This window comes from Chiloscyllium plagiosum, chromosome 26, assembly GCF_004010195.1.
Source record: "Chiloscyllium plagiosum isolate BGI_BamShark_2017 chromosome 26, ASM401019v2, whole genome shotgun sequence".
NCBI lineage: Eukaryota > Metazoa > Chordata > Chondrichthyes > Orectolobiformes > Hemiscylliidae > Chiloscyllium > Chiloscyllium plagiosum.
Window position 1 is genome coordinate 49,804,568 of NC_057735.1, and position 26,567 is coordinate 49,831,134.

The 26,567-nt window shown below is 43.4% G+C and overlaps 2 protein-coding genes across 2 annotated transcripts in view; both read right to left on the bottom strand.

Moving 5' to 3' along the window:
• Positions 1 to 83, bottom strand: part of LOC122562953 (voltage-dependent L-type calcium channel subunit alpha-1S-like) — a 172,513-nt gene extending 172,430 nt beyond the window's left edge. The window contains exon 1 of the mRNA XM_043716256.1: positions 34 to 83. Within this exon, the coding sequence (XP_043572191.1) occupies positions 34 to 83 (50 nt within the window). The remainder of the gene's footprint in view (positions 1 to 33) is intronic.
• A 256-nt stretch (positions 84 to 339) lies between these two features.
• Positions 340 to 26,567, bottom strand: part of LOC122562954 (voltage-dependent L-type calcium channel subunit alpha-1D-like) — a 31,412-nt gene continuing 5,184 nt past the window's right edge. Inside the window, exons 2-5 of the mRNA XM_043716257.1 lie at positions 25,850 to 25,990; positions 16,403 to 16,542; positions 7,578 to 7,696; positions 340 to 512 (exon numbers count right to left, since the gene is read on the bottom strand). Coding sequence (XP_043572192.1) covers positions 340 to 512; positions 7,578 to 7,696; positions 16,403 to 16,542; positions 25,850 to 25,990 — 573 coding nt within the window. The remainder of the gene's footprint in view (positions 513 to 7,577; positions 7,697 to 16,402; positions 16,543 to 25,849; positions 25,991 to 26,567) is intronic.

Below are 26,567 nucleotides of genomic sequence, written 5' to 3' on the forward strand. Positions count from 1 at the left end.
GACCCTCCATCCACTCTCTCCCCATCAACTGACCCTCCATCATCTCTCCCCCGGTCAACTGACCCACTGTCATCACTCCCCATCGACCAACCACCATTCAGACCCCTCCACGTGTTTGTGCTCCCAGCCTGTGTGTGTATATGTATGTGTGCACACTGTCCATGAATGTGTGTTCATACTGTGTGCCTACAGTATGTGCACACATTTGCCCTGTGTCTGTGTGTTTACACTGTGTGTGTTCACACTGTGTCTAGATTGTGTGTGCATGTTCGCACTGCGCCTGCACACTGTGTGTCTTCGCACTGTGTATGTATGTGCACGTGTGCGTGTGTGTGTGTGTCACGCTGTCCACACGGTACCTGTGCCAGTATAAAAACATGTTTTGTGCATTTTGCCCATGAACAGCTCCAGCCCAATGATGGCATAGATGATGATCATGAAGAGGACCAGCAGAGCAATGTGAAGCAGAGGGACCATGGCCTTGATGATCGAGTTCAGAACCACCTGCAAACCTGACCACAGAGACAAGTGAGTGAGCAGCTTGGCCTTGCTCTGTTCAACACCAATATCACCTTCATTAACATGTCAGGACTCACTGACAATAGGACCCGACATTTATCAAGCATCTCTCACAATGTCAGGATGTCCAATGCACTTTACCGCCAATGAAGTGTAGTCACAGTTGGAATAAATGAAACACTGCACCAACTTGTACACAGCAAGATCCCACACACGATGATTGAATTCCCTACTTTACATTTTGGCCAGGGGACAAACATATCTAGTGAAATCCTAACTAATGCTGAAAATGTGTTGCTGGAAAAGCGCAGCAGGTCAGGCAGCATCCAAGGAACAGGAGAATCGACGTTTCGGGCATAAGCCTTTCTTCAAGCAGGCTGCCTGACCTGCTGCGCTTTTCCAGCAACACATTTTCAGCTCTGATCTCCGCATCTGCAGTCCTCACTTTCTGCTCGAAAATCCTAACCAATGTTCACATTGACTCATTCCACAAACCCAACATCTCCATTCCATCCACTATCTTACTCCCCTTAACCTCATGGTTTTTCCCTCCTTTCATCTCCTAATGTAAAAGTCATAAAGTCCACACTTCACAGGCGGTAATTTCACTCATTAAGTACATGCAGACTCTCAGTACAGCAATCCAGATAGTCCCATTTCTTGTGATACCCAGCAGCCCTCTCTTGAATGCAGATCCATTTTCCATTTGAAATCAGTGGTAATCCCCATTTCCACTACCCTCACAGACGGTGATCTCCTCACCATGCATCAGTAACCGGGAAATTATGAATCATGAGACTGTCCTTGACTGCTCCACACTGAGACACTCCATCTGCTCCAAGCTGTGTGTGAAACAGTCTCATTGCAATGATCTGAGGGAATTTCTAGATAGAGAACACAATGATCTGAGGGAGGGAATTTCTAGATAGAGAACACAATGATCTGAGGGAATTTCTAGATAGAGAACACAATGATCGGAGGGAATTTCTAGATAGAGAACACAGCCACACCTTACAACAAAACCCAGGTGCTTCAAGGAGACAGGGTGGCTTGCTTATGAGCAGAGTAAGGATGGTAGAGGGAAATGTGCTGTCGACATGTGCTCTCCCTGCTACCTGTGCAGAGGAAGAGCAAGTATCTGGAATCTATCCAAGCACCTGTGAAGCAAGACATAGTCCAGGCAGTTTGGAGGGTGTGGGAAACTAGGTAGGGGCAAGTCTATCTGTCATGCTCCATTGTGGGACTAATAAGATAGAGAAGTCAATAGAAGTTCATTAAAGACCTGTTAGAGCTTGGGAACCAAACTAAAACAGGCTTTCCCACGTTAATCTCTATCCCAGCCATTTGAAAACTGCAATGTGCACAGGCAAATCAGGAGAGCCAATGGATCAAGAAGCAATGCGAATTAATGAACTAAGCATAACAAAACTTTGAGGCAATATTGATCATAACATAATGTCACACTTGTTATGATCCCAGCTAATGTTAATACTGAGCAGAGCAAAATCAGGCTTGCCAGATCCTGACATTGAATAGGCAGAAAAGGCATAGGCAAATAGCAGGCACAATAGAGGAAAGCAAGTAGTACAGGAGTCTCCTGCAGCTGCCCCCTTTCTAATGGGTATTCCATTCTGGATGCTGTTGTTGGAGGTGACCGTGCAGGGGAAAGCAATGGGAGACAACTTCATGGCACCATGGGTTTGTCTGCTGCACAAGAGGGGAGGAAGAAGAACAGCAGGACTATAGTGGGAGGAGATATAATTGTAAGGGGAACAGGCAGATGTTTCTGCAGCTGCAAATGCAGCTCCAGATAGTATGTGCCCTCCTGGAGCTAGAGTCAAAGATGTCACAGAATAATGCAAGAGTCTGATGAAGAAGACAGATGAGTTCAGAGCACAAATTAAAATGTATGATGTCATTGCTGGCACTGAGTTTTGGTTAAGGGATTGGTAGGTTTGGCAGCTCGATATTCCAGGATATAGGGTAATCAGGTGAAATAGGGAAGGAAATAAAACAGCAGGTGTCACAATTCTGATCAGGGAATCTCTTAACAGCAGTTAGGAGGGACAGTCTCTTTGAAAGATCGTCAAATCAAGCAATATGGATAGAACTTAAAAACCAGAAAGGGGGCAATCACATTGCACAGAGTGTACTGTAGGCCCCCTGACAGCCCAAGGAAAGAGCAGATATCTCAGCAAATTTCAGAGAAGTGTAAAAGTAATGAGGTAGCAAAGCCAGAGGTTTTAACTTCCGCAACATTAACTGGCCTAGTCATAGTGTGAAAGAATTAGAGGGGCAGGGTACTTATAAATGCATCCGGGAATTTAACCCTGATAAATCTGAACTGACACGCTCAGGAGAGAGTATTCAATGAAGGGTATTCAACAAGACACTAGGGGAACAGAGGGATCTTGGGGTATTGGTCCACAGACCTCTGAAGGTAGCAGGATTGACTAAAAAGGCAGACGGAACACTTGCCTTTATCAATCAAGACAGATTATAAGAGCAGGGAAGTTATGTTAGAGCTGTACAAAACTTAGGTTAGGCCACAGAGGGATCACTGTGTACATTTCTGGTCACCTCACGATAGGAAGGATATGATTGCACTGGAGGGGGTGCAGAGGGGATTCACCAGGGTGTTGCCTGGGATGGAACGATTCAGCGATGAAGTGAGACTGAATAAGCTTGGGTTGGTTTCTTTCGAGCAAAGAAGATTGTGAGGAAACCTGACAGAGGTATTTATGTTTATGAGGGGCATGGACAGGGTGAGTAGAAAGCAGCTGTTCCCCTGAGTTGATTGATCAATAACAAGGAGATATAATTTTCAAGTGAAAGGCAGGAGATTTAGAGGGGATATGAGGGAAAATGTTTTCACCCAGAGGGTGGTGGGAGTCTGGAATGCACTGCTTAGGAGGGTAGCTGAGGCAAGAAATCTCACAACTGTTAAAAGTACTTGGATGAGCAGTTGACAGGTCATAACATTCAAAGGTATGGGCCTAATGTGGGAAAGTGGGACTAGTCCAGGGAGCAGTGTATTTATGGCATTCCAGACCCAATGGGCCACAGGGCCTCATTTGTATTACATAGAACATAGAACATTACAGTACAGGCCCTTCGGCCCTCGATGTTGCACTGACCTGTGACACCAATCTGAAGCCCATCTAACCTACACTATTCCATTTTCATCCATATGTCTATTCAATGACCATTTAAATGCCCTTAATGTTGGCGAGTCGACTACTATTGCAGGCAGGGCGCTCCAGGCCCTTACTACTCTCTAAGTAGAGAAACTACCTCTGACATCTGTCCTATGTCCATCATCCCTCAATTTAAAGCTATGTCCCCTTGTGCTATCCATCACCTTCCGAGAAAAAATCCTCTCACTATCCACCCTACCTAACCCTCTGATTAGCTTATATGTCTCAATTAAGTCACCTCTCAACCTTCTTCTCTCTAACAAAAACAGCCTCAAGTCCCTCAGCCTTTCCTCGTTAGACCTTCGCTCCATACCGGGCAACATCCTGATAAATCTCCTCTGAGCCCTTTCCAACACTTGCACATCCTTCCTATAATGGGGCAACCAGAAATGTACGCAATACTCCAAGTGCAACTGCACCAGAGTTTTGTACAGCTGCAGCATGACCTCGTAGTTCCGAAACTCAACCAATAAAAACACTGTATGCTTTCTTAACAACTCCATCAACAAAACTGTGTTGACTATCCCTAATCAACTTACTCCTTTCGAGATGATTATAAACCTTATCTCAGGTCTCGTTGCACCCTCCTCGCTTCCCAATCTACTGCCATTCAGGAATTAATCTGGCATCCTGTTTTTGCTACCAAAGTGCTTCCTCTGCCATGCATGTGTCCACTCACTCAACTCACCTACGCACCCCTCAATTTACTGCTGTCCATGTGCTTATCCAGTGGTCATTTAAATGTCCCTAATGTCTCTGACTCTACTATCACTACTGGCAGTGCAATCCACACACCCACCACTCTGTGTAAAGAACCTGCCTCTGACATCTCCCCTATACCTTTTCCCAATCGCCTTAAAACTCTGACCCCTCGTGACAGCCATTTCTGCCCTGGGGAAAAGTTCTGGCTACCTACTCTATCCAAGTCTCTCAATACCTTGTACACCTCTACCAAGTCATCTCTTCCTTCTTCTCTCCAGTGTGAAAAGCTCAAGCTCACTCAACATCTCTTCATAAGACAAGCCCTCCAAACCAGGCAGAATCCTGGTAAATCTCTGCACTCTCTCAAAAGCATCTACATCCTTCCTTTAAAGAGGAAACCAGAACTGGACACAATATTCCAAGTGTGGTCTCACCAGGGTTTTATAGAGCTGCAGCAAAACCTCACAGCTCTTAAACTCAATCCCCCTGTTAATGAAAGCCAAAACACCATATGCCCTCTTAACAACCCCATCAACTTGGGTGGCAACGTTGAGGGATCAATGTACGTGGAACCCAAGATCCCACTGTTCCTCCACACTGCCAAGAATCCTGTCTTTAGCCCTGTATTCAGCATTCAAATTCGACCTTGCAAAATGAATCAGTTCATATTTGTCCAGATTGAACTCCATCTGCCACTTCTCAGCCCAGCTCTGTATCCTGTCAATGTCTTGTTGTAGCCTGCAACAGCCCTCGACACTATCTACAACATCACCGACCTTTGTGTCGTCGGCAAACTTACTAACCCACCCTTCCATTTCTTCATCCAAGTCATTTATAAAAACTACAAAGAGCATTGGCCCAAGACCAGATCCCTGTGGGACACCATGGTCACCGATTGCCAGGCAGAAAACTTTCCACCCACTACCACTCGCTGTCTTCTTTCAGCCAGCCAATTCTGTATCCAGACAACCAAAATTTCCTGTATCCCATACCTCCTACCTTTCTGAATGAGCCTATTGTGGGGAACCTTATCAAATGCCTTACTGAAATCCATATACACCACATCCACTGCTCGACCTTCATCACCTTGTGTTGTCACATCCTCAAAGACCTCAATAAGGCTCGTGAGGCATGTCCTGTCCTTCACAAAGCCATGCTATCTTTATTCAAACTAGGTTTTTCCAAGTAATCATAAATCCTATCTCTCAGAATCCTTTCCAGTACTTTGCTTATCAGTTACGTAAGACTGATTCGTCTGTAATTCCCAGGAATTTCCCTACTCCTTTCTTGAACAGAATAACAACATTCGCCTCCCTTCAATCAGCTGGTATTATTTCCGTGGAGAGTGAGGATGCGAAGATCATTGCCAGACATGCAGCAGTCTCATTCCTCGCTTCCTGTAGTCACCTTGGATATATCTGGTTCAACCCTGGGGACAACCCTGGGGATTCTGATGCTTCCCAGAATTTCCAGCACATCCACATCCTTAATATCAATCTGTTCAAGCTTATTAACCTGGTCCACTGTGTTCTCACTATCAACAACATCCCTCTCTCTTGTGAATACTGAAGCAGAAAGCTCGGTTAGGGCCTCCCCTACCTCCTCAGACTCCAGGCACAAGTTCCCTCCACTATCCCTGATCGGCCCTACTCTCTCTCTCTGATCATTCTCCGATTCCTCACATACATGTAGTGCTAGGTTTACTGCTGTTTGTCAATTATATAAACAATTTGATTGAGGAAGCATGGTTAGTAAGTTTGTGGATGACACCAAGATTGGTGATTTGGTGGACAGTGAAGAAATTTATCAAAGATTACAGGGGGATCTTGGCTAATTGGGCAAAAGGGCTGAGGAGTGGCAGCCGGTGATTAATTTGGATAAGTATGAGGTATTCCATTTTGGTAAGATGAATAAAGGCAGGGGTACAGTTAGTGGGTAGTGATGTTGAACAGCGAGATTCAGGGGTTCAGGTACATCATTCTTTGAAAGTTGTGTCACAGGTAGAGGGATAGTTAAGGAAGCATTTAGCACATGTTCCTTCCTTCTCCGATCATTGAGTATAGGAGTTGCAATGTGTTGGTATTGAACAGGACACTGACTAGTGAGGCCACTTTCGGAGTACTGTGTACAGATACAGTCACCCTGCTGTAGGAAGGATATTATTATATTGGAGTGGATTCACAAAAGATTTACAGGATGTTGCCAGGACTGCGGGATTTGAGTTAAAAGGACAGGTTGGATAGGCTGAGACGTCTTTCACTGGAGCACAGCAGGTTGAGGTGTGACCTTTACAGAGGTTTATAAAATCATGAGAGGCATAGATAAGGTGAATATCAAAGATCTTTCCCGTAGGGGAGGGGGTAAGAGGAGAAAGATTTTAAAAGGGACTGAATGGGCGGCTTTTCACACAGAGGGTGGTTTGCATATGGAATGAATCTGAAGGACATCATAGCTGCAGGTACAGGTACAACATTTAAAAGACGTTTGGATAGGTATACGAATTGGAAACGTTTAGATGGGTATGGGCCAAACTCAGGCAAATGGGACGGGTTGAGTTTGGGAAACTTGGTCGGCAATGACGAATAGGACTGAAGGGTCTGTTTCTGTGCTGTGTGATTCTATTACTTTATCACTGCATCCTTCTCACAGTTTCCACCTCCCACCCAGCTTTGTCTTATGAAGGAAAGGTTAAGCTGGTGGGGCCTGTACTCATTGGAGTTGAGCAGAACGAGAGGCAACCTTATTGAAACAAACAGGACTGTGAGGGACCTCAACAAGGTCAATGCAGAGAATCAAGAACTAGAGGGGGACCAATTCAGAATAAGGGATCTCTGTTTAAAGCAGAGATGAGGAGGAATTTCTTCCCTAAGGGGGTTATTAATCTTTGGAACTTTCCTCCTGAGAAGGCAATGAGACTGGCTCATTGAATATATTCAAGACTAATTTAGGCACTTGTTTGATCTACAGGGAGGCACAGCTTCTGGGTCGGGAGACAGCAAAGTGGAGTTGGAGGCCATAGTCAAATTGGCCAAGGAGGAGCATACCTGCGGGGTTCACCGGCCTCCTCCTGTGCCCTATTCATATGCTGTTATGAACGTATGCAAGCAATCCGGTCAAACTGTTTTTGTCAGAAATGGCAGTGGCACCTTCTGTACTTACTGGGAACTCCTGACACCAAGCGCAATGGTCTTAACACACGGAACGCTCGAAGGGCCTTCACATCAAAGCCCGCACTCTTCGCTGATAGACTCAGATGCTCCAGGGCCACAGTACAGAGGCTGCAAAGGAAGGAGCAAGTGGGTTAGTCAGAACCCAACCTGCAACTCAACACTGAGCTTTCACAACCATTGAAGCAAGAGTCTATCTAACAGATGGAATAATTACTGACCATGCCACTCCAAATCTCTCTCCAATCCCACATTCACTCCATGCTCTTCTGGTAAACACTCCCTACATACCCCACCTCCAACTTAATCACATAAATATTCCATCACCAAGAACTCCTTGCTCCACTCACAATCACATTCTATTAACCCTTAAATCAATCTCTATTCCCCATGTTATCATTCCCTGGTCCCTCTGTAATCACTCCCTGCTCTCTATAATCGCTACCTGCTCCCCAAATTGCAATCGCTTCCTGTTCCCCACCTCCATAATCACTCCCTGCTCCCAACGAACTATAATAACTCCCTGTTCCCTCTGTATTCATTCCCTGCTCCCCCAGTAGTCACTCCCTGCTCCCTCTGTAATTACTCCCTGCTCTCCCAGTAATCACTCCCAGCTCCCTCTGTAATCACTTCCTGCTACCTCTGCAATCACTACCTGCTCCCTCAGTGATCACTCCCTGCTCCTTCTGTAATTACTCCCTGCTCCCTCTGTAATCAATCACTCCCTGTTCCCCTGTAAGCATTCACTATTTTAGTTTATTCACTCGTGGATGCAGACATCACTGGCAGCACCAGCATTAATTGTCCATCCCTAGCTGCATTTGAGAAGATAGCGGAGAGATGTCTTCTTGAACCACTGCAGTAGACATGTAGACCCCCAATGCCATTAGGGAGGAAGTTTTGACTCGTGACGCTGAAGGAACAGCAATATATGTCCAAGACAGCATGGTGAGTGGCTTGAGGGGAATTTGCAGATGGTGGTGTTTCCATGTATCTGCTACCCATTCCATTCTAAATGGAATGGAGTCTTGGTTAGTTACTGCATGCATCTTGTAAACAGTATACGCTGCTACTACTGTGTATTGATGGTGGGGTTGGTGGGGGGGGGTGAATATTTGTGGTTGTGGTGCCAATCAGAAAGTCTGTTTTGTCCTAAATGGTGTTCAAATTCTTGCATGTTGTTGAAACAGCATTCTTCCAGGCTAGTGAGCAGTGTGCCTAACGTGCCTTGAAGATAATGGGCAGGCTTAGGATCTGCAGGAGGTGAGTTACTCACTGCAGTATTCCCAGCCTCTGACCTGGTCAGCATGGACAAGTTGGACCGAAGGGTCTGTATCCACCCTGTATGACCCTATGACCCTATGTGACTAAAATGAAACAAAGCCAATTGCCCATAAAAATCAAAAAAACTGAGAATGGTGTAAATCAGAAACAACAACAGAAATAGTTGGAAAAGTTCAGCAGGCCTGGCAGCATCTGTGGAGATATCAGAGTTAACATTTTGAGTTGAATGATCCTTCCCCAGTTCGAAAACGTTTACTCTGATTTCTCTCCACAGATGCCGTCAGACCTGCTGAACTTTTCTAGCAACTTCTTTTTTTGTTAAAGGAGTGCTGATGCTGGAAATCTGAAACAAAAATAGCAACATTTCTGGCAGCATCTGTGGAGAGGAAACAGAGTTAACGTTTTGAGTCCAGTGATCCTTCTTCAGAACTGGACTTGAAACATTCATTCTGTTTTCTCTCCATAGATGCAGCCAGACATACTAAATTTCTCCAGCAATTTCTGCTTTAGTTATTTATATGGCTAGACCAGTTCATGTTCTGGCCAATGGTAATGCCCAGGGGATAGTGGGGATTTAGTGATGGAAATGCTATTGAATGTAAAGTGATGATGATTAGATTCTTTCTTGTTGTGAATGTTACTTGGCATTGTCCACTCTAACCTGAATATTGTCCAGGACTTGCTGGATTTGGACACGGACCACTTCAGTATTCGAGGAGTCACGAATGGTGCTGAGCATTGTGCAACCATAGCGAACATCCCCGCTCCTGACCTTATGATGGAGGGAAGATCATTGATGAAGCAGCTGAAGATTGTTGATCCTAGGACACTGTCCTGAGGAACTCCTGTAAAGATGTTCTGGAGATGAGATGGCTGACCTCCAACAACCACATTCATCTTCCGATGTGCCAGGTATGACTCCAACCAGAGCAGAGCTCCCCCCCCCCCACCGACTTCCATTGATTCCAGTTTTGCTAAGGCTACTTGATGCTATACCCAGTCAAATGTAGTCTTGATAAGAAGGGCAGGAGAAAGTGAGGACTGCAGATGCTGGAGATCAGAGCTGAAAATGTGTTGCTGGAAAAGCACAGCAGGTCAGGCAGCATCCAAGGAACAGGAGAGGAAGAAGAAGGGCTTATGCCCGAAACGTCAATTCTCCTGTTCCTTGGATGCTGCCTGACCTGCTTTGATAACAAGGGCAGTCACATTCACCTCACCTCTAGAATTCAGTTTGTCAATATGCAAACTGGGTGTCACTCAGCAGGTTATTGCTGAGCTGGTGCTGTTTGATAGCACTGTTGATAACACCTTCCATCACTTTACTGATGATGAACAGCAGACTGATGGGTCAGTAATTAGCCAGGCTGGATTTTCTCAGCTTTATGTGTTCAGGACATACCTGAGCAATTTCCCACATTGTCAGGTCAATGCCAGTGTTATTGTTATAACACAATAGTTGTGTTTCTCTGTAACCTCGCGCGAAAGAAAATCATGCTATGGAAAACCACTATAGAAAATCGTGCTATAGAAGATCACTAATAGAGAATCGCTATAACCATTCTGTAGAAAGTTCGCATTATACAAACAACATCTACAATTCATCAATCACATTACAGCCAAATTGCGCTGATGAAATACGCATTATAGCAGAACAACCTGTACTGGAACTGCTTGGCTCGGATGCAAAAGTTCTGAAGCACAAGTCTTCAGTATTACTGACAGAGTGTTGTCAGCATCCAGTGCCTCCAACCGTTTCTTGATATCACACGGAGTGAATCAAATTGGCTGGAGACTGTGTTTGTGATGCTGTGGACACTTTTGAAATAACCCAAGCACTCTTTCTAGATTGAACAGAAACAACAGCTTTATATTGATTTCTGTATACAGCTTACAAACAGAGTTGCGATTCTAGTGCTGAACCTATAGTAAGACCCAGTTCTGCTCTTTTCTAAGGATATGAAACTCTTCTTTTTGAATGCTTTGAGGGCATGAAGGAATGAACATTTTGATTCACATGCTGGAATTTAGATAACTATTTCTTAATTAATATTATTGTGTTCCTGACTTAGCTTCCTTCCTATACTATGCTATACTATCTCTGATGGAACTTCAATTCCTTTTGTTTTTAAATTTCAAAACCTTAAATTAATTTCTTTTCAACCAGCTGTATCCCAACACTCTGACCCGGGATTAATAACAATGTTTGATTCCATGATAATTTATTTACTTTAAACCCATTTTCTTAGGAACACTAACCAGCACCTATTAATCAATCAAAAGATTTCTCAGCACTTCAGGGATTGATACATGTCGCTCTCTCGAACACCTTTGCAACGTCAACTCTGAATGGAAGTCAGAGTCTGGAAAGTTCTCCCCTAAACTCTCTGGGTAGTTCCCTAGGAACTCACTTGGAATTGTGGGTACTGTAGGTTTTGAAAGCTAATTGTTAAGGTCAAACACACAGTCTAACTCATATGTTTAACTTAGAATTTCAAAAACCCAAACTAGCAGTAAATTATACTAAAATATGTGTACCTCATTTTCAATATATTCCTTGGTAATTACTCCCTACTGCCTTTTTGTCACTGTCAACTCCCCTGTAATCACTCCATTACTCCCTTCTGCCCCAATCACTTCCTCCCACCCCTATGTTCACTCGCTACTCCCACTGTAATCCTCATAATGCTGCCAGCGGAATCACTCTCTACTGCCTTTACAACAACTCGTTTAAAAAAGTCTTTATATTTGCTTTGTATTTTTTAATTGGAGACTAAAATGAGAGAGGAACTATTTTAAAAGGCAAGGATTTCTTTAGGGTTTGAAGGCAATTTAATTTGATACTCATTATGGATACCATTTGTACAGGCTATGAGTTACCCAAAGTGTCTGTAGATGAACTGGAGCCAAACAGCTTTGCACATGTAGAGCTTGGGCTGACAGCAAAAAGCTGATGGGTTTGTAGACTAGTGACCATTGTTGTCAAAGGCCTTCTGCCTGCCAACAAGCACATGATTGGTTGTCAGCTAACTAAACTGAAGATACATAGAAGCCATCAGGTCTCTACCAGTCAGGAGCTTTCTCTCCGTTCTCTACAGTAAGCCACTTTAAACTTGAAGAAAACCAGTTTATCTTTCATTCAGCAGCTGCTCGAAGCTGCAACTTTTAAGTGATAGGTCGGAGTCCTTTTTATAAGTGGATTATCCACCTCCTGCCTCATACAGACCAGTGTAAGCATCTGGAAGAGGTCGACAGAGAAGCTACATTCTGACCAGTACAACAAAGGAAGCTTTGTGACCGTGAAGCACTGAACTCCTTTTCCAATTATTCCCTCTATCCATAACCCATGTTTCTTTCCTTTCTGTGTTTGTCTGTAAAGGGGATTAGAGTTTTAATCAGTAGATATATGTGCTGATGGTAAACAACTGTTTACCTGAAGTTAGAGTGTAATCATTTGAGATAAATAATAATTCTTGTTAAATAGTGTGATGATGTTGCTCTTTTAACAAGGGTTATGCTGTCCTTGGCTTTTTTCAGAAAGTCATAAAAGCAGGAGTTCCAAAAACTCTAGGTTTGAAGGGTTTTAGGGCCAATTTGGTTATAGCTAACAAATACTGCCTCATAAAAAAGGCTTTCAAGTTTTAAAAAAACTTGTACAATTAAAGGGGAGTGGCCAGTTCTCCCAATTCAGCGTTTCTTTGGTTTGGTTTATTTTTTTTCGCAGTCTGGCTGTTCACTGAAAGCAGGCAGTCAGTTGTGAAGTTGCTGGACCCAAAGAAGCAGGTCCCTGCTGACCCTCCCTCTCTCTGACATCTCTCCTGTCAAACCCCGTGTTTGTTTTCACCTTTTGTGCCAAGGGGAGTTTATGGAGGTTGTTGCAGGAATCTAGAACAGCATCAGTAAGTTGGGATAGTTTGTTGGGTTTTCAGATAGGTAAGTTATTCTATATTATGTTCTCTTTTTGCTTCTGTTTCATTCGGTAATATTGCAAGAAAAAATTCTGTCTTGTTTAAAACCAAGTGGTTGGACCAGCTGCATCACTCCTGGAATGTCCACATTACACCTGCGTAAAACAGCCAGCAAAGTTATGGTCTGACCTACTTTCCTGAAATGCTTTGAACAGGTATGGCCTGGTCCATAACAATAGAAACCTGATCCATGCTTTAAGGACAGGCAAATATAGGAATCAAACTTTATGATGGCCCTGGGATTGCAGAGCTTGAATTCCAGGTGATACCCCACTGAGTCAATGCCATGTTTTGGGGTTCATCCAGGATTGAGTTGGAAACAGAGGCAATGAATATTTGAGTGTGGTGTTAGTAAATAAAAGAGCTGAAGGAAAATGCCTGGTTCTGTGCTGTGGTTAAGACATGGCACTGGAAATGGCAAAAGATTTCCTGCACTATTCCCTGTAACTGTTAAGGGAACTTACAAAGACTCAGTTGATTGACTTGGTGGGTGAACAGGAGGCCACATTGAAAGGCAGAGGTAGATGAGGCACTAGCTTAGCACTTGGGTTGAAAGGAAATGCAAGAGGAGTCGGGGTAATCTCGAGATGAAACACTGAAATTAAGGTACAGTTAAAGGAGCTTGAAATGAAATGGACAGAATGAAACAACTAGTGATGGAATTCCAAATGGAAGAAGGCAAATGAAGAGCAGGAGAGGGCAGACAAAGATAAAGAAGGGGAAATTGAATTGAAAAGAGTGGAAATGAGTAAACTAAAATTAGCAGCGCTTGGAGAAAAATGCATTTGAAACAGGTGATGTCAGGTACTGATGTATGCCATGATGAGGGAAACCGAGTCATAATTTGAGGTCAAGTAAAGAAATGTTTGTTGCACGGACCCAACCTAAACTTGAGGAATAGGATGTGCAGACATTCTTCATGTCATTTGAGAAAACAGCGAGACAAATGTATTGTGTAAAACAGAACTGAACATTGCCCTTACAGAGTATGTTGATAGGTAAAATATAAGAAGTTTATGCTTCACTGTTCCTCGGGATTCTGAATCTATAGGCAAATCTATATTGGCTGCAAATGAGTTAATTCCTTAAGCATAGCAACAAAGATTCAAAAACAGAAGAAAGCCTGGGCAAACCGATCCTGCATTTGAAGGGTGAAGCAAAGTAGTTTTGACAGGTGGGTAAGAGTATGAGAAGGTGAAACCAGATACAAAGAAGAATTTAAAAACTCACGACCTTCCATTATGATAACCCATGTTGAGGACCAGAGGGTTGCAACTGCTAGCAATAATGGTTGATGATTATAAACTAATCTCTGTTGGGATTCCTACGGAGCCGGGTATTATAAAATCAGATTAGCAGCAACTTCATTAATAGAGCTCTATCCACCTGCTCATTATGTATGCTTCATGCTGAGATATCAAAACTATCCTACACAACAATGGCAACCCTGCCCAAACTATCCCTTGTTTTATATAACAACCTCACAAAAGAACATAAAGACAACCACTTTGGCCCTAAAAATAGTACCCACTCAACCTCACATTATGTTAGAAAAGGAAGGTGTCTCAAATGTTTGAGCAGCAGGTAAAGCTAGCTGTCTCGTGCTGCGACTTTGCAGTAAATGCATGAGTTGTATTCTCCATTAACAGGATGCTGATATCAAACAGACCTGCAGCCCACTACACAATTCAGTAGTTTCAGGGATATTGTGATGCCAGGGATAAAGGCTGTACATCACAACAAGTGATAGACCACATCAGAATCCTGAAACAACACAGCCCTTTGACTGCCAGCTATGCTCAAAGAATCAGAGAATCCCTACAATATGGAAGCAGGCCATTCTGCCCATCAAGTCCACACTGATCCTCAAAAGAGCATCCCACCCAGACCCATCCCCCTACCCAATCCCTGCAACCCTGTATTTCCCATGGCTAGGCAATTTCCCATGGCCAATCCACCTAACCTGCACATCTTTGGACTGTGGGAGGAAACCAGAGGACCACACAGACACGGGGAGAATGTGCAAACTCTACAGAGACAGTCACCCAAGGCTGGAATTGAACTCGGGTCCCTGGTGCTGTGAGGCCACAGTGCTAACCACTGAGCGAGCGTGCTCAACTAGCCTCTGTTTGCAAAGCTGAGGAATATGTAAAATTACATGTGACTCTGTTATTGGACAATTGCTAAGACTTTGTTAAGCATTACCCTGGAAACCAACTGAATAATATCAGTTGGCACGCCATGCGATTCCCTTGTGTGTGCTAGAAACTATATAGCTTCACATACAGGCAGAACTCCGTTCTCTGTCGGCAAAAAGAAGCACACATTGCATCACTTTCAACGCGAGGACCTGAAAACAGCTAATCCCCGCTGCATCCTATGGCAATACTCTGACCTGCTTGCTTGAAATTTATTAATTTACATCAGACATATGGTTAAAAGTTTGTGTTGCATCTCATTACCAACTGGTGTCCAACCAATCAGCACCCTCTTCTAGTCCTATTTAAATTATTGTTTCCATATTGGGGAATGCAAGGTGAAAAGCTTTGACCTCATGTTTCTCTTCAGAAGTGCCTATATTCTGTAGCAGCAAACAATGATAGTACATGTGAATAGCCAGACTGCAGCCTCAATATAGTCAGATCACATGAGACTTAGATATAGTGGAAGATGGTTTCAATGAGGTTTTGCTCTGCAATGTTCCTGTCTGTAATTTAATGGATGCTAGTTACTAGTGTGGTGTCCAGATCTCATCCATCTATCATTCCCAGAACAAAATTTTGACATTTCTGCATTTATTAGTTCCACCCTCAGGTGACTGTCTGTGTGGAGTTTGTACATTCTCCCCACATCTGCATGGGTTTCCTCCGGGTGCTCCTTTTCCTCCCTCAGACCAAAGATGTGCAGCTTAGATGCATTGGCCCTGCTAAATTTGCCCATAGCGACCAGGGATGTGTAGGTTAGGTGCATTCACTGTGGAAAATGCAGGGTTAGAAGGATAAGGTCAAGGGGTGGGGACGCTCTTCTGTCAGTGTGGATTCAATGGGCCAAATGGCCTACTTCCACACAATAGAGATTGTATGATTCCGTGATGATTCTACTTGTGGAACCGCTGGTTCTGGTCATTATTTATTCCTTAACTCATCACCAAAAAAACGGTTTTTCCACGCATTATCTCATTCTTGTTTGTGGGAGCTTGCTCTGTACAAATTGGCTGTCACATTTTCTACATAGAGCAATAACTACACTTCAAATAACGATGTCTTGCAAGATATTTTGAGATATTCTGATGATATGACAGGAACATTATATATGTGCTTATTTTAAACCTTTTGATGCTCTTTCCCATCAACTTCCGTTCACCGAGCTAAACATTTTCCTGTTGGAAACGAATGCTGTTTAATATGCAACTCTTGGATTTTTGATAATATAACTTTAACAAATTTGACACAGACAAAAAAAATGTTTTACAATAGTGAAGCGAGCCTGCATGTGCCAAATAAAACATGATTGTGCAGGCATATTGTCCAAATTAACAGACTATTCATGAGAAAGTCATGAGACATACCCAACAAAGACTATGACAAAATCCAGAATATTCCAGAAATTCCGCAAGTAGGCATCTGGGTGAAACAGGAAGCCATACACAATGATTTTCAAAATTGCTTCAATTGTGAATATTATCAGGAAGATGTACTCAATCTTTTCCTACAAGAGAGACAGAAAGAAAGTGAGAGTGACAGATAACTCTGTTGTGACACTCCTTCTGAGACAAGCTTGAAAACATCACTTTCATGAATCAATGGATTCAGATCTGCTTTTATTCCCACTCCTTAAGATTCCCTCCCTTCCCAGATCTTTCGCATGCAGTGATCTACCATCTTTGCCCTTGGCCCTTGGCCCTTAACCCCAGCCTGGCTTGCAGTTTTTGATTTTTGTCTTTTACATAAAAACAGTTCTGGATGTAAGTTTGCTTGCTGAGTTGAAAGGTTTGTTTTCAGACGTTTCATCACCATTCTAGGTAACATCATCAGTGAGCCTCTGAATGAAGCACTGGTGGTATGGCCCGCTTACTATTTATGTGTTGATGTTTCCTTGGTGACGTCATTTCCTGTGATGACATTATTTCCTGTTATTTTTCTCATGGGGTGGTAAATGGGATCCAAGTCAATGTGTTTGTCAATAGAATGCCAAGCTTCTAGGAATTTTCGTGCATGTTTCTGTTTGGCTTGTCCTAGGATGGATGTGTGAATAAAATTCACTAAAGAGGAGGAAAACAACAACAAACTGCCATTCCTAGATGTCACAGTAGAGCGAACAGCCAATGGGGAACTTCAAACCAGTATCTACAGGAAAACACCACATACGGACCAAATACTGAACTACAGAAGTAACCATCCCAATATCCACAAACAAAGCTGCATTTGAACATTATTTCAACGAGCCACCACACATGGTAGCGCAGTGGAAGTATGAAGAGCAAAGGAAGATCACCTATACAGTGTTTCCAAAAAGAACGGGTACCAAGTGAACACAGTCCACAGATTTCTCAGCAACAAACCCAAACAACAGACAAAACACGTCCAGAAACCCTAGCCACTTTCCCCTACATCAAAGACATCTCGGAAATGACTGCCAGGCTACTCAGATCCCTTGGCAGCCCACAAACCCACCAACACACTAATACAGCGGCTAATTAATGAATTTGAAAGACCCTATACAGATAACAAGCAAAACTAATGTCATTTACAAAATACCTTGCAAGAACTGTAACAATCACTATATTGGACAAACAGCGGAAAACTAGCCACCAGCATACATGAACATCAACTAGCCATAAAAAGACATGACCCACTCTCACTAGTATCCTTACATACAGATGAGGAAGGACACCACTTCAACTGGGTCAACACATCCATCACAGGACAAGCCAAACAGAGAGATGCACGAGAATTCCAAGAAGTGTGGCATTCCAACCGGAATTCCATCAACAAACACATTGACTTGGATCCCATTTACCACCCCCAGAGAAAAACAACCGGAAATACAATACCACTGGAAATTATGTCACCACAGGAAGTGACATCACCAACGCAAGAAAACCTCAACACATACATAGAAAGCAGACCATACCACCAGTGCTTCATTCAGAGGCTCACTGATGATGTTACCTGTTATGGTGATGAAACATCTGAAAACAAACTTTCCAGCTCAATGAGCAAACCTAGATCCAGAATCTCAACCTGAGCTACAAATCTTCTCAAAACTCGCTAATATAAAAACAGTAGCTGAGTTTGTCCCTAGTAGGGCTGGCTTCAGGACAGGGAAAGGGTTCAGAAAGCTAATATAGAAACTAATGTACGTACATTGGGCGGCACGGTGGCACAGTGGTTAGCACTGCTGCCTCACAGCTCCAGAGACCCGGGTTCAATTCCCGCCTCAGGCGACTGACTGTGTGGAGTTTGCACGTTCTCCCCGTGTCTGCGTGGGTTTCCTCCGGGTGCTACAGTTTCCTCCCAAAGTCCAAAGATGTGCAGGTCAGGTGAATTGGCCATGCTAAATTGCCCGTAGTGTTAGGTAAGGGGGGTATGGATGGGTTGCGCTTCGGCGAGTCGGTGTGGACTCGTTGGGCCGAAGGGCCTGTTTCCACGCTGTAAGTAATCTAAATCTAATCTACTATATAGATTCACAACAAAACCTTTGTAAATCTCCAAACATCTTCTGCTGCCTAATTCAACAAAAGGGCATTAGTATGTGAGACAGAGGCAAGAGCATCAATTGTTGCCAGTTCCTAATTACCCTGTAGAAGGTGCTAATGAGCAGTCTTCTTGAGCTGCTGCAGGCTTTTTAATGTAGGGATACCCCAAAATGCCGTTGGGGGGAATTCCATGCAATGTAACCTGACAACAATGAAGGAACAGCAATATATTTCCAACTCAGGGTGGTGTCCCCATGTATCTGCTGCTCTTTTCCTTCTGGATGGTGGAAGTCACTGGTGTAGAAGGTGCTGTCGAAAGAGCCTTATTGAGTTGTTGAGGTGTAGATGTAAAATGGTGGGCGTGAATGCTGAAGGTGATGGACGTGGTACCAATCAAGTAAGCTGCTTTATCCTGGATAGCCATAGAGTCACAGTCATAAAGCACAGAAGAAGTTCTTGAGTTTGCGCTGACCTGTCTACATTATTCCCACTTTTCAGCACTTGGCCCATAACTTGTACCCTTGTCTTGTTATTTTACCCAAGCTGCATCCCCTTACATCTTTCAAGGTTAAATTTCATCTCCCATCGATCAGCCCATCTGACCAACCATATTATCTGGTAACCTAAGACCTTCTTCCTCATTATTAACCACTATTAAATTATTAGCCAATCTTCATGTCATCTGCAAACTACTATTTATTTATCATCATTACTGTTATTGTTGGAGCTGAACCCATCCAAGCAAGTGGAAAACATTCCATCATATTCCTGACTTGTGCCTTGAATGGTAGACAGGAGGTGAATTACTCATTTCAAATTCTCAACGTTTTTCAGTTGGGTTGAGGCATGAATCATATCTAATGCATATGTAATCAAAACAAATATAAGCGATTCAAGTGACTGGATGGCACAGACTAGAAACCAACCAAAGATCAGCTACTCTAAAATTATGCCCTCTGCTCCTAGACAGGTTTGTGGGTGAGACAAAAATAGGTGGGAAGGCAACTACTGAGAATGACACAAAGAGCAGAGGGATATAGACAGTCTAAGCACATTGCCAAAAACACATAGCAGATGGAATATTAGTGGGAGAATATGATGTTACGGATTTGGATTTTTTTATTCATTTGTGAGATGTGGGCATTGCTGGCTGGCCAGTATTTATTGCCTATCCCTAGTTGCCTGTGAGGTGGTCGGGGTGAGCTGCCTTCTAGAACCGCTGCATTTTACCTGCTGTGGGTTCAGACATAATGCCCCTGGGGAGGGAATTCCAAGATTTTGATGTACCGACAGTGAAGGAACAACTGTCAGGGTGGTGTATGGCTTGGAAGGGAACTTGAAGCTGATGGTGTTCCCATATATCTGCTGCTCTTCACCTTCCAGAGGGATGTGGTCAGGGTTTGTCTGAGGATCTTTGCAAAATTTCTGCAGTGCATCTTATGGATAGTGCACACTGCTGCTACTAAGCCTCAGTATTGGAGGGAGTGGATGCCTGTGGATGTCGTGCCAATAAAGCAGGCTATTTTATCCCGGATGGTGTCAAGCTTCTTGAGTGTTGTTGGAGCTGCACCAATAATGCAAGTGGGGAGTATTCCATCACACTTCTGACTTGTCTAGATCGTATTGCATGTGAGCATGGACTGCTTCAGTACCTGAGGAGTCGCAAATGGTGCTGAATATTGTGTAATCACCAGCAAATATCCCTAAACTTCTGACCTAATGATGGAGACAAGTTCTTTGATGAAGCAATTGAACATGGTTGGACCAAGGGCACTACCCTGAGGAACTCTGAAGGCATGTCCTGCAGCTGAGATGACTGACCTCTAACAAGTCAGAATATCTTGCTTGGTACTACATATAATTTTAACTAGCGGCATTTTCCCTTGATTCCCATTGACCTGATGCCACACTCTCAGTCAAATGCAGCCTTGATATCAAGGGCATCTATTTTCCCTTCCCCTCTGGAATTTAGATCTATTGTTCTTGTTTGCCCCAAGGCTGTAATGAGATCAGGAGCTGAGTGACTCTGGCAGAACTCAAACTGGGCATCACTGAGCAGGATATTACTGAGCAGATGCTGCTTGATAGCACTGCTGATGACACATTCCATCACTTTACTGATGATCGTGAGTGGACTGATGGGGTGGTAACAGACTGGGTTGGATTTGTCCTGCTACTTATGTACAGGACATACCTGGGCAATTTTCCACATTGTTGCATAATGTCAGCATTGTGACTGTACTGGAAGAGCTTGGCTAGGGCAGCAGCACAAAATGGGCACAAGTCTTCAGTACTATTCAGGAATGGTGTCAGGGTCCATAGCTTTTGCAGCTCCAACATCACCAAACATTTCTTGCTATCACATGGAGTGAATTGAGTTGGCTGAAGACTGGTCTCTCTGATACTGGAGATCACTGGAGGAGACCAAAATGAATCATTCACTCAGCACTTCTGGCTGAAGATCACTGATGTGCTGAACTCCTCCATCATTGAGGATGAGATATTTGTGGAGCCTCCTCTTCCAGCGAGTTAACTGTCCACCACCATTCACTCCTGGATGTTGCATGATTGCAGAACTTACATCTATTGGTTGTGGGATCACTTAGATCTGTCTATCACTTGCTCCTTATGTTGTTTGTTATGAAGTAGTCCTGTTTGGTAGCTTCACCAGGTTGACACCTCATTTTTAGGTATGCCTGGTGCTGTTCTAGGCATGCCCTCCTGCACTCTCCATTGAACCAGGGTGATCCCCTGACTTGATGGTAATGGTTGAATGGAAATGCTGGGAAATTGAAATGCTGGGCCATGAGGTTACAGATTCTGCTAGAGTACAGTTCTGCAGCTGTACATGGCCTACAGAGCCTCCTGGATGCCTAGTCTTGAGCTGCTAGATCTGTTTGAGGTCTGTCCCATTTAGCATGCCGTCCTGACTGTGTACCACTGTGCCACCACGTCTGCTGAGTCTGTCCTGCCAGCAGAACAGGAAATATCCAAGGATGGCGATCATTATACTTGGATCATTGTCTGTAAGGTATGATTCCATGAGTATAACTATTTCAGGCTGCTCCTTGACTAGTCTGTGAGACAGTTCTTCCAATTTTAGCACTAGCCACCTGATGTTAGGAGAACTTTGCAGGGTCATCATAGAATCACTACAGAATCCCTACATTGTGGAAGTGCGCCATTCAGCCCATCGATGCCAAATCAACCCTCTAAAGAGCTTGCAATCCAGAACCACCCCCTACCCTATAACCTTGCATTTCCCATGGATAGCCCACCTAACCTGCATGACCAATCTACCCTAACCTGCACAACTTTGTGCTATGGGGAGAAACCTGAGCATCCAGAGGAAACCCATACAGACAAGAGGAGAATGTGTAAACTTCACACAGACAGTCGCCCGAGCGTGGAATCAAACTCGGGTGTCTGGCACTATGAGGCAGAAGTGCCAACCACTGACCCACTGTGGTGCCTCCTAGAGAACAGTTTGTGCCTTTGTCTTTTCCAGTACCTACATCAATGCCAGATGATCCATCCAGTTTCATTTCTTTGGGACATTGTGGTGATTAATGCAACTGAATGGCTTACTAGGTCATTTCATCGGGTGGTTCAGAGTCAACTACACTGCTGTGGTCAGGACCAGAGGGCATAATTTCAGAATAACGGGATGCACATTTGAGACAGAGATAAGGAGGACTTTCTTCTCTCAGAGTTAAGTGAGTCTTCACCACACTGTTGTTGAGGCTGTGCCATTAAAATAATATTCAAGCTTTTTAATCAGTAAAGGACTCAAGTGTTATGGAGAAAAGGCAGGAAAGTGAAGTTGAGGATTATCAGATCAACAATAATCTCACTGAATGCCAGAGGAGACTGTATGGGCTGAATGATCTATTCCTGTTCCTATGTCTTATGATCTTGGATAACCCCTCTGCTGTTTCCTGATTCCCCATCATTATTTCCCCATCATTATTTCCCCAGCCTCATTCTCTAAGAGGCCCATGTTCACTTTGGCTTCTCTCTCTTCCCCCCTATCCATTTAAAGAATCTCTTGCTGTCTGTCTTGACAGTATCTGTGAGTTTATCCTTATCCTTTTTCCTTTGGTTGTCTTTTGTTGGTTTTTAAAACTTTCCCAATCCTCTGGCCTCTCGCTAATCTTTGCCACATTGTATCTTTGTTCTTTCAATCAGATGCTATCTTGAACTCTCCTGGATAACCAGTTAGCTGATCCTCTTCCTAGATTCCTTCTGCTCCCCATCTGTAACTGGATCCTCAGCTTACTGATCCACGGACTTCAATGAGTAAAGACAGACAAAAGCAGCTCCTCCATCATAATCTTCCACACTGGTGCCCAGCAAGGATGAGTACTGAGCCTCCCATTGTACACTCATGACTGTGTCGCCACATTTTGTAAGAATGCCATCTGCAAGTTCGCTGCCAACGCCACTGTGGGAGTACAGATATCAAACAGCAGTGAGTCAGAGTACGTGAAGGAGGTAAAGTGCTTGGTGCTGTGGTGCAATGATAACAATCTCTCTCACAATATGAACAAAACTAAAGAACTGATCATTAACTCCAGCAAGAAAAGAGGAGAACACGCTTCTATCTACGTCAATAGAGCTGAGGTGGTGAATCGAGTGTCAAGTTCCTTGGAGTGACAATAACCAACAATCTGTCCTGGACACCCACGTAGACGTGACAATCAAGAGGCACAACAAAGCTTCTTCCTCCTCAGGCCGCTTAGGAAATTCAGCATTTCCATAAGGACCCTCACCAACTTCTACAGACACATCATAGGCTGCATTCTATCTGAGTTCATAACAGCTTTGTACAGCAACTGCTATGCCCAGGACTGGAAGAAACTACAGAAAGTTGTGAAGAAAGCGCAGACCATCATGGAAGACAACCTCCCATCCATGGACTCCATCTACACTTCTCACTGCTGCAGAAAGGCTGCCAACATCAAAGACCCCTCCCACCCCAGTAGTATTCTCTTCTAACCTCTTGTCAGGCAGAAGATACAGACACTTGAACACACATAGCGATTAATTCAAGGATAGCTTCTTCCCTGCTGTTATCAGACTGCTGAATATACTGCTCTAATTTCAAATCTAATGTTAATCGTGTTTTCGTTCACCTCGTGTGCAGCATAACCCTGTATGCCTCAGTCTGTCTAAACACCCTATGATCTGTATGCCCTTGCCTGTACTGCTTGCAAAACAGAACTTTTCACTGTATTCAGGTAAATGTGACCACAATAAATCAATCAAATCAAATCAAATTCTTTCTTACTGAGATACATTTTTGCTTTGGGGCCACAAATTACTTTCTTCAAACATCTTTGCAGCTAATCCACTCCAATGAGCTTTGCCCTCATTCCTCTGTGATTACTCTTATTTAAGTTAAGCACAGTTGTTTCCTACTCACATTTCTCCTTCTCCAACTGAATGCTAAATTCTACCATGTTATAGTTACAATTTCTGAAGGGATCTTTTACTCTGACATAATGTGTTAAACCTGCCTCATTATACATCACGAGCTCTAAAATAGCCTGAGATCTGTTTGGATCCACAACATATTGTTCTCTTCCTCTGCTGTGACAACTGTGATCTACATAAAGATTAAAGTCATCCATGATCAATGTACTGCCTATTTGATATAGCCTGATTATCCTTGATTCACTCTCAATCCCACCTCTGTTTACTGTTAATGGACCTGTAGATTTTTTTGCATCTTCTTTTTGCCTTCGGTTTTTATGTCTTACCTCTAACTACACGGATTTTACGTCTTCCAAGCCAAGATCCTTTCTTGCTATCACAGTTAATCCATCTCATACTAACAATGCTATCTGACCATCCTTTCCTTCTTGTCTGTACATTTGAAGCAAGACATATTCCTGAATATTTAGTTCCAAGCTTTGAGCTCCTGATAAGTATGTCTCCCTAATGGCTTTAGGTTCATAGCCATAAACTTGCATTTATTTTGTTTTGAATACTAAGCATTTTCAAGTAAAAAGTAATTAATGTTTGCTCCTTTGGCTATATTTACTGCTGTTTTCGATGTTTCTCCATCCTGTACCACTCCAGGCATCATTATTCAAATGGCTACCCTATAATACTGTCATATCCTCTTGCTCTGTACACCTAGATTTTCAAATCCTTACTCCCCACCCACACATTCCCCCCCTCAATTAGTTTAAAATCTTCTCTACAGCTCTAGGTATTCAATTTATCAGGACGATGATCCACACAATTCAAGTGAAGCACATCCCACCAAACCAGCTCCCTCTAACCCATTTCGCCCATACAAATCTTTGAGTCACATAGTTAACTCCTTCACTTTATTTACCCAATACTAGTTTGCCCAGGGCTTAGGTAGTAATCCAGTGATTATTACCATCTAGGTCCATTTTTGTAATTTAGTTCTTGACTGTTCAAATTCTTTCATAAGGATCGCAATTCCAATCCTACCAATGTTATTGACACCAATGTGGATGATGACAGCTCGATCCCTCCCCTCCCGCCCCAAGAAGGTATCCTTAATCCTGGCACTGGACATGCAACACAGCTCTTAGGACTCCCACTCACAGCTTCAGAGGACAAGTTCTGTCCCCCAAAGTATATGATTTCCCACCACAACTACATTTCTATTTCCTCCTGCAACTTGAACATGCTGTGGTCAGTTTGCTCATTGTCCCCACAGTGTCCACACAGCCTGCAGGGACCTCGTCACTGCGGGACAACTGCAAGGGCTGAGGCTCCACAACAACAACCCTGGGTCCATATTCCTGCAAATCTGCAGTCGCACCCTTCTGTCCTAGATCGCAGGCTAATTTAAAATTAAATAATGATAGGGATGTAAAAATACTGGACAGAGTGATGCAAATACACTGAGGAGACAGGGATGTAAATACACTAGAGAGAGGGATGTAAATAGACCTGGGAGAGGGTTTTAAATGCAGTAAAGGGGGTGCGGTAGAGATGGAGACACTCTGATGGGGGGGAAATGGATGTAAATGCAGTGGCTGAAAGGGTGCATGTTCAGTGAAGAGGTGTGTGCTAGCCAAGTTTGAGTCTGTAAATAAATAAAAACCTGTGAAAAGACTGACTCCTGTTTTTTCCTTCACCAACTGACTGTCTGGTTTGGAAGTCAGGTTAGGGTGTACCTGTGATATCCTAACTAGGGTGCCTATGGTCTTTTCCTTCCACTGAGCAGGTTTGTAGTGTGGCAGAGTGTGCTTAGCTGAGAGATTATCTGCTGTTTGTGTTGCAGCCCACTCACGTATTGAGATAATTGTGAAGGACTCACTAATAACTTACCAACTTGAAATTCAAGGAATTGGTGTCATCGTCTGGTAGGGGCGTGTACACAGCCAGAGCCACGCAATTGGCAAAGATGGTAATTAGTATGATGATTTCAAAGGGTCTGACAATGGTGTCAAGGATATCGCACACACACAACTAACAACATCCCTGGTCTCATAAAACACATTGAGGGCAGGTAAAATATGGGTCATATATGGAATAAAGCTCTGCCTGTACTGTCTCATCCAATTACTCTAGCACAGGTGTGCAGAGGTTAACTACACAATAAAATTCTCTCTAACTACTCCCATGCAACAATTCTCAGGAAATTAGGACAGCTATGATACAGGGTAAAATTCCCTGTACATTTTCCCATCAGAAACTCCTTCTAAGTTATTCCATTAAATCTCCCAAGACAGATACAGCATGGGGTTAGATAGTTCCTTCAACACCATCTCCACTGAACACTCTCAAGGCAGGTACAGTACATAGACATAGAGTCTGTTTGCATACAGAGTAAATCTCCATCTACACTGTACATATCAAACACCCCCAGGACAGGTATAGCAAGGAGTCAGATGCACAGTAAAGCTCCCTGTACTTTGCCTCAATGAAAGATCTGAATCTATGCTTACTAACACAATAGTCTGAATTAATGCAGTAATGAGAGGAGTCTCTGTTAAAGACCTGTAAAATTATGAAGCAGCCGTTTAGTGAGATCTGTTGCAACCAA